This window comes from Lytechinus pictus, chromosome 18 (assembly GCF_037042905.1).
Source record: "Lytechinus pictus isolate F3 Inbred chromosome 18, Lp3.0, whole genome shotgun sequence".
Taxonomy (NCBI): Eukaryota; Metazoa; Echinodermata; class Echinoidea; order Temnopleuroida; family Toxopneustidae; genus Lytechinus; species Lytechinus pictus.
Genome location: NC_087262.1, coordinates 13,013,606 through 13,022,693, shown reverse-complemented (window position 1 = coordinate 13,022,693; position 9,088 = coordinate 13,013,606). Strand labels below are relative to the sequence as shown.

The 9,088-nt window shown below is 39.0% G+C and overlaps 1 protein-coding gene across 1 annotated transcript; it reads right to left on the bottom strand.

Annotated features, from left to right (window-relative positions):
• Positions 1 to 1,927: 1,927 nt before the first annotated feature.
• LOC129281390 (uncharacterized) lies at positions 1,928 to 7,014 on the bottom strand. The gene is made up of 2 exons (XM_054917333.2): positions 6,638 to 7,014; positions 1,928 to 4,917 (listed from the first exon to the last, which is right to left on the bottom strand). The coding sequence occupies exons 1-2, from the start codon at positions 6,638 to 6,640 to the stop codon at positions 4,081 to 4,083; spliced, it is 840 nt and encodes a 279-aa protein (XP_054773308.2). The 5' UTR covers positions 6,641 to 7,014; the 3' UTR covers positions 1,928 to 4,080.
• Between the last annotated feature and the right edge of the window lie 2,074 nt (positions 7,015 to 9,088).

Genomic DNA, 9,088 nt, shown 5'->3' with positions numbered 1-9,088 from the left:
AACGGGACAGATTTGAAGTCTTTTAAAATTTTTGTTTTAAATTATGATGTCTATATTTTGGTGTTAATAGGTACTCTGAAGTCTTATATTTCAAATGCCATTAGAAAATTAGTTTCGTTCATGCTTGAGCGAACACGGAATGTTTTTGTCTGGGGTTAAAAAGGAGGCTTGCGCCAAAAATCTAAATGATAAATAATTTATGATGATCGGACTTCTTGCTAATCAGCAGACTTCCTCTTAACCTTGTCATTATCTTTGCCATAATTTTCAAATTATGCGGTCAAAATTCATTTTCAAATCTATTTGCTTGCATTGTTCTGTTGTTGTTTCTTTCTAATATGTTCTCTTTTAGCTTTAAATATTCCTTCTTCAAGCAAAAACAATTTTTTTCAACCGAAGTATGGGAGAGCGTGTATTTTTTTTTCAAATCCTTTCATTGTGTGCTACAAAGGTTATGGTGCCTTTTGAACAGTGCCATACATATGGGCGGGGGCTCGGGGATGCTTCCCCCCCCCCCCCCCTCAATAGAAAAAAAATAATGACCAAGAAAAAAAGCGGAAAGGAAATAAAAGGAAAGGTAGAAAGTAAAATATTATATTATTTTCTGAATATTATGTCAAAATGAAAATACTCCTTTGCATTTTTTTTACAATTTCACTTTGAATTTTACAATTCCGGATTCATGGTAGTGCGCCCTCTTTAAGCGATACTCAAGTCACCAATTGAATTGTTTGTACCCCGAGCACATACTTTTCTTGTTTGTTTGCCTGTTTGTGTGTTTGCTGTTTGCTAATATGCTAAATTATTGCTGAAATTTCTCTAAAACTAGTTTCTGAAAATTTGAAACTTATTGTAATGAGAATTAGAAACATGTAATATCTTCTCAAATGTTAAAAGCCAATCAGAAAACGGTATTTTGACGACGTCATCAATATTTGAAAATACTTTTATTGAATTCTACGGTTGAAATTACCCCTGTCTACCAACTTTAATCGTACAAATGTGTGAATAATGGGTTTTGGCGCACTTTGGATTCATTCTGGCCCACTGTGCGACGTCTCTGAACGTTTAATAGATTACCCTGAGTAAATATATATAATTGTTATCAATTATGATGTTATGATCGATGCGGTGTCGCTAATATAATTTTTTTTTAAACGTACAGTCAGTCGAAATGGTACTTTTGCCCCTCCTCCTCCTAATCCGCCATTAAAAGTGAGTTGTGTTTTCCTGTAGTCCATATTTTAAATATTTCATTTTTCAAAACTCTGTTGTACCCTCAATTTGAAAAACAACTGATATAGTACTTATTCCAAAATCTAAACCAAATTGCAGAACTTGCGTCCGATTTCATTAACTTCCTACTTCGCCAAACTTGCTGAATATTTTATATGTAAATGGCTACTTCAAGATATTGTAGAGTGTTTTGATCCAAACCAGTACGGAAATTGACCAGTACGAATCACTATTTGATACAATTTCTTCATCAGATATGTGCCAATGCTGATGAACCCAAGTCTCTATCCACTTTTATACTCACTGATTTTTCAAAAGCACTTGATCGCATCGACCACAACATTGTTATTAAAAAAAATAACATTCATGTGAGACCATGTATTATATCATGGAATGTGTGTTTGTACGAGTGTCGTCAGCAAAAGGTTTAATATTTTGGCTAAATCTCAAACACTAAAGTTGTCAATGCTGGTCATCAAGGGACCAGACGTGGCCCGATCCTTTTTATCGTCATGATTAACGATGCTTGCAATAACTTTGAATAACCTGATTATAAATATGTTGATGATTTGACTATTGTTGAAAGTCGTAAAGTTCCATCTCAGTCTGATATACAAAATGCAATCAACGACTTGCATCAATGGTCTTTGAGAAATAACATGACTTTAAACACATCTAAATGTTTTTCTTTGGTTATCACATTTATGCAAAATGATGTTGAAGAAAGTCAATTTTTCATTGGAAATAATAAATTAAGATTTGTTCATGAATCAAAAATACTAGGTGTTCTTATACAATCTAACCTTAATTGGGATAGCCAGGTATCAGATCTTATAAAAAGATGTAATAGAAAAGTGTACATGCTTCGTTGCCTTAAAAAGTATAGACTCCCCTTAGATGACCTTATTCTAATACATAAAGGATACATTCGCCCAATTTTAGGTTACGGAGTACCGGTTTATAATGGTAACTTATCCAAAAGCCATGCACGTACTTGCCTTAGAAGATATTCAGAAACGTGCTTGTAAGATTTAATATACTTGGATGTCAGCATGAAGACTGTGCTAACGCATTGGAAACGTGCTATATTTCTTCGTTAGAGGAAAGACGAAAACAGTTATGTATTGACTTTGCCCGTTCTCTTGCCAAGCATCCACAATTTACAAATAGTTTACCTCTCAGACGGCAATGTAATAATGTTTTAAGATCACAATTAAAATATCAACGATATAAATGCCTAACTAAACGTTTCCAACGTAGTTCTCTTCCATTATATACTTTGTTAACGTTTTAAATAATATGTAATCAATCTTACTTTGTTTTACTTTGTATGTTAATTGACGATTCCCAGTTCAATTACATCGTTTGCTATCATTATTTTACTATTTTACTATGTAAATATATGGGACGGTCTTATTGTTTTTAAATCTCACTGCATTTTACCAGCTACCATCTCTAAGTGATAGGATATGGTGTGTACATGTCAAGATGTGATGAACGTGATATGTTCTTTTTTTCTCCTTCTGGTTTCTCCTCTCTTTCTCTCCTCTCTTTTCCATTCTCTACATTTATATCCTTAACACCTTCACGACTTCCATTTTTATTCGTCTAGTTTCCTTCTTTCTTTTCGCTCACCTACCACTGCATTATTCTTTTCAGTTCTCCACTGACACTCTTTTAAGATCACATAGTTTACATATTATAGGTTTGTGTATCATTTCAGAAAATGTTACGATACTTTGTATGAGAACTTTATGCAACTGGCATGTTTGTAAAATTGATCACAACTCGGACTTTGGCTGCGATGATCTTTTAATAAACCATTTTATCTATCTATCGATCTATCATCTGAACCCAATAGACCCCGATCTAAATTACTTGCTTAGGATTATTGTTTCCTTACAGATCGAGCATGCGATCTTAAACATACAGGAGTCATGCCGAATATTTGTTTACAAATTAAAAAGGATTATTGTAGTCAATTTTGGGTGAAGTCAATCCGAAAAATAATCAAGAGAAAATCAAACAAGCACAACTCAACTGACAAAGTCTTCAAAGTCGGATGTATAATCAGGAGGTGATGGTACACCAAAATTTCGCTGAATTTCACAGAACAGATATACGCATGTATATACACAGAACAAGCGATGAGAGTTGATAATACCATACATTTATTGTTTCAATTGTTGTAACAGGGATCCCAATTATAATGTAATATCAAATGGGTTTATCTAATTTGGTTATGGATCTTTTTTTTTTACATTTTAAAGAAGCTCTCGATCTATATAATAACAATAACTTTACAGACTCAAAGTGGAATTAGACCATGCATGCTGTGCATTATTATAATAGGAGAAAATTTAAATATCTGGATATATCAATTATTACCTTTCCTGCAAATACTGAGTGTGTATCGTCACCACTTCACTAATTTGCAAACTGCCTGTGCTATGCATGCACGTTTTGTGAAAATAAGGAAAAACTTATACAAGTGTTAACTTCCGATTTTGATGAAATATTCATCATGTTCAGCCTTATACATGTTTGATTTCTCTATATTTATCAACTTGCTATTGGGGATATCAGGAATCTACCACCTGGACATCCACCCCCGGATCACCCCGGAGAGCCTAATTGGCAGAGATATAAATTTCGAACCGCACAAACGGACTCATGCATGCCTGAAATGCAACATGAAAAGTAAACCTTACGTGAATATAGCAATTTATTATTGACAAGAATGCATGCACTTAATCATAAAAATAAATATTAGAGATTGAGAGTAAACAATTGCTACAAAAATCATAATTCATGTCTAATCTGGAATTGACAAGAACTGAGTGTCTAAAACAAAACAAGGAGTAGTGAAAACAACATTGTTACTATGGTGACACTCCCATGAACAATATCGCTCGCTTTACTCGTTGTCATGGTTACACCAGGGTCTACTGTTGCTAGGTTTTGGCCTGGTCTCAGATTTCTACTGTCGACCTCGCCATGGAAACAGCCCAAGATGTACGGAAAGTCCTCTGTGATATGGTAACGGTAGTTACCGTCGACGTAACGACCGTGACACGCATCAAGATCCGCAGAATACAGTTCGTTGCCGTTCTCGTCATTCGGGCCGTAGATGGGAAACCCGTCCAAAGCCACCCCAATGATGGTCGATGGCACACCGTCCTGGTCACTGAACACGCAGAACGGACTACTGTGGTAATGGTAGATCCCGTTGGGTGTTGGGTGGCCGTCACAGTCATCGAACGTCGGCTCCTCAGTGATCACGGCGTCGGTTCCCTCGTTGGAATAGGGGTTGAAGAGGGCGACGCCATTGAGCGCCAACCCGACCGGCCCCATCGGCAACTCATACTTCGCATTTGACGACGTCGGATTCTTCGGAATGTAGAACTCGAAGTCCTGCTCGAGGATGTCGTCGACATCGGGAGGGAGAGCGAAGGGTCCGGCGGTGTGGTCGGGTATTCCGTTCGATGTCACCACAAGGGTGTCGTCGTCGTGTTCGGCGATAGTGATGAATCCTTGAAGATCGGTGTTCGGGTCGATGTGGGTTCTTGCTCCGAATTCGTTGATTTCCTCATCGGTGAGGCACGATACATTGGGGGCGAGAGATGTGAAAATGAACAGACACCATACTAATATCAGCATGGTCGATTTACTCTGTAGATTCTGTATTTGCAAAGAACGTAAATAGAGGATTAATTAAAATTTCAAGCTATATTCAAAGGCCTTACATTATTTAGAAGAAAATGTGAGCCCCCCCCCCCCCCCCCGATACACTCCTATCACGTGACAGGCGCGGGCTATAGGCCTATAATCATAATTCATTTGAACGGAAAACAATACAGTGTCGAAGTGTGACATCAATGTTCACTTTTTGCATATCACCTTTTTTAATACCATATTTTGGTAGAGCATATGATGTAAACTTAAATCCCCAACACCGGACTGGGTTGGAATCGGTCCATGGCCGGGGCCCCAAGATATGACCTCATTAATACATAATTAGCCTCATTTAGAACCAGGCCAATATACACTGATTTCAATGGGGATATCATGTAGGCCTATGCATGATGTCATCTAAGGCCCCAATGGACCGATTCCCAACAAATTTTGGTAGTGCGGGGTTTAATTTCATCATGCATTTCCAAAATATTGTATCAAAAACCCTGAAATGCCCTTTAAAAAATGTTTTTTTTGTGACGTATCCATGCCAAAACACTCGATCTGTGCAGTATTGTCGAGCAGGCCGCGGGGCTCGAAGACATATACATAACAAATTATATATGTACGATTCCCCCCTTTAAAACCATTATTTACAAATATATTTTACGCGATTACAATAGCCAGCAGTCATTCCGATCATTGAGTCATGACAAACATGCCGCTCCCAGGCCCATGCAGGCGGGGCTTATTCGTACATGGTACAGGCATGGACCTATCCACGGAGGATTGTGCTGAGCACACATGACCCCCCAGTAACAATAGTTAATCCTCCGTGGATACTGGTACAGGGCTCCCCCAATACTGCAATATGAATTCATTCCATTCGGGGGGGGGGGGGGGTCAGTCAAATATATTGCTGTACACACGCGTGACAAAAAAAAAAATCGTTAAGGGTATCAAAAACACATAAAAAAAAGGGGTAGTTTTGAAAGACTGGTCAATGGTCAATCGCAGGGTCAAACTTATTTATTGTACACACTAAGAAATAAAGGTTCAAAATTGAACCCCGAAAGGTTGATATGCAAAATCAGCACCCTATGGGTTCAAAAATTGAACCCCTGATTGGGGTTCAAAAATTGAACCCCAAAAACTGCATCCCTAGGGGTTCAATTTAAAATTCAGGGGTGCAGTTTTGAACCCGCAGGGTGCAAAAATGAACCCCAGCCAGGGGTTCAAGTTTTGAACCCCAATCAGGGGTTCAATTTTTTAACCCATAGGGTGCTGATTTTGCATCAACCTTTCGGGGTTCAATTTTGAACCTTTATTTCTTAATGTGTATGTTTTTTTTCCAAAGCTTTTTTTTTAAAGACTATAGCCATCGTGTTTAGGGTATGTTCCCCCCCCCCCCCAAGCTTTTTCCCCGAGGTATTCTGGCGACAACTTGTTTAGGGGCCAAAATGTGTAAATATTAAAAGCCCGCGAAAAACTTGTTTATTTTGCACACAGAGAAAAACTCGTCTAGGGGTGTTTGGGGGGTGTTTAGAAATAATTTGGCCACGCGTGTGTACATCAGCAATACATTTGACTGGCCCCGGGATTTCAATCCAATTATTGGGAATTGAAATTAATTTCATAAGCAACAAAAATTCAAGAGAAATATAAACGCATACAACTGGTAATGAGAAGTTAAATAATAGTAGAAATGCAATATAAATTCACTTACCATTTCTGATTGTGTTCTTAAAGATTTACAAAGTAACTGAAATCAATAATCGAGTGAGAATTTGATGATCATTTGAAGTTGCTCCTGACAGATATCATTTGCTTTGCTCCGTAAACAAGACCTCAAAATTAAATGAACGAAGCCAGAATCTGAGATCACAGCGAGATGCAGTCCCTAAAATATATAAATGTTACGTCGGACTTTGATCATTAAGATAAAGGAGTGTTTTTTCTTTTCATCAACGGCGCAAGACCGATTCAAGAACATAGAAAACGTACGGTCTAATGCCCTTCATGACGAAGAGCAACCAATAATTTTTTATCGCAAATTGGTAAATCAAAACAATGGACCTATCCACGGAGGATTATTCTATTGTTACTGGGGGTGCTGAGCATTGTCACAGCTAGCACCCCCAGTAAGTCCAGAGGCGTCGATCCGGGGGGGCATGGGGGCGATCGCCCCATCGATGAAAATATTGGGGGGAAAAAAACATTTAAAAAAATTATCGTTTTGCCCCCCCCCCCCCAATAATTCCGCATGTGCAAAAATAAAATAAGATTGTAATGTTACACAGAAATCAGCAAGCGAGATTGAGATACACAACTCGTATTTTATTTTAAATCGTGCTCAAAATGTCCGCTTTTCAGATTGGATAATAAAAAATTCAGCTCGCGCTTCGCGCTCGCATCATTTTTTGTGGCAAAAACTCATACTTTTCATGATTAAATAGGTGAATAGAATTAATGTCCCGTTTTCAGTTCTAAACCTCAAAAGAACTCCCGCTTTTGTTGTTTTGTTGGATATATATCTTGTTCTTCTTTTCTTGGATATATATATATATAAATGTATATCTTGTTCTTTATCAAAAACGTCCATTAAACTGTCAATTTTTTCAGATCGAAATATCTAAATTTTCAGCTCGCGCTTCGCGCTCGCATCTATTGTTCTTTTAGATACCCATCTTAATTATTGGTACCAATAATAATTAGAATATCAAGCTTTAAGGTCAGAATATAACACAATTTCAGCTCCCTCTCAGCACTCGCATTATCTGTGTAGTGAGATATGTATCCTCCTCATGAGGTACCTTTTTCCTATTTTCAGGTCAGTATAGTATAAAATTTCAGCTCGCGCTTCGTGTTCGCATTAATTTTTTTGGTGAGATATGTGTCTCATTCTCATGAGTTATATACATATATATATATAGGCAAATGTGTGTGTGGGGGGTGAGTTAGTTTTGTGTGATCGAGCGCCTTTGGAAAATTGATTCATGATTTCGCCCCCCCCCCCCCCCCATCTGAAAAATGGATCGACGCCCCGCCAGTAACAATAGATAATCCTCCGTGGATAGGTTCATGGCAAATCGGCAGTTTTTATCGTGGAATCTGTCGCTTGTCCTGGGGTCCGTTTCAGAAAGAGTTGCTATCAATCGCAACTCTAAAAATCATGCGCAACTTGATTTTCAACCAATCAACAGCGCGCATTTGGGACTTGCGATTGATTTTTTGGCTTACGTTTCCAGGCCCCAGGGGCCTGTTGCAGAAAGAGTTGCGTTTAAACGTAAGCCAAAAAATCAATCGCAAGTCCCAAATGCGCGCTGTTGATTGGTTGAAAATCAAGTTACGCATGATTTTTAGAGTTGCGATTGATAGCAACTCTTTCTGAAACGGACCCCAGGACAATCGACATTTGCAATTTTTTCGTCAGCTCCAAAATTTAGGACGAAATTCCGGGTAAAACAAGTTTTCGACACATTTTCAATACATTAGGCCTGCTGCATGTACGTGTTCGTGAATCCATGCAGGGGAGTTTCATGAGACCAGGCGCGGATCCATGGGGGGGGGCCGAGGGGGCCTTGCCCCCCCCCCCCCCCCACCTTCGGCTAAAAAAAGGAAGAGAGGGAAAGAAAGAGAAAAAAGAGGGGAAGAGGGGAAAGAAAATAAGAAAACGAAGAAAGGAAGAGGGGGAAGAAGTGAAGAAAAAAGAGAGAGGAAAAGGGGGGAAAGAAAAGAGGAAAGGAGAGAGGGAGAGGGGGAAAGGAATAGGAAAAAAAAGAGAGAGGAAGAAGGAGGAAAGAAGAGAAAAAGAGAGAGAGAGAAAGGGGGAAAGAAAAGGGGAGAGGAAGAGGGGAAGGACGAGAATAAAAAAAGAGGAAGAGGAGGAAAGAAAATGATGTTCGAACCAAAAGGGCGCCGAAATGATGTTCGAACTGGGGCGCCAGATTGATACTCGAACTAGGGGGGGGGGGAGGGGGCCGAATCGATGTTCGAACTAGGGGGACGCCAAATTGATACTCGAACTAGGGGGGCTCAGAATTGATGTTGGAACTAGGGGGCGCCAAATTGATACTCGAGCTAGGGGCGCCGAATTGATATTCGAACTAGGAGGGCGCCGAAATGATGTTGGACCTACATGTAGGGGCGCCGAATTGATATTCGATCTAGGAGGGCT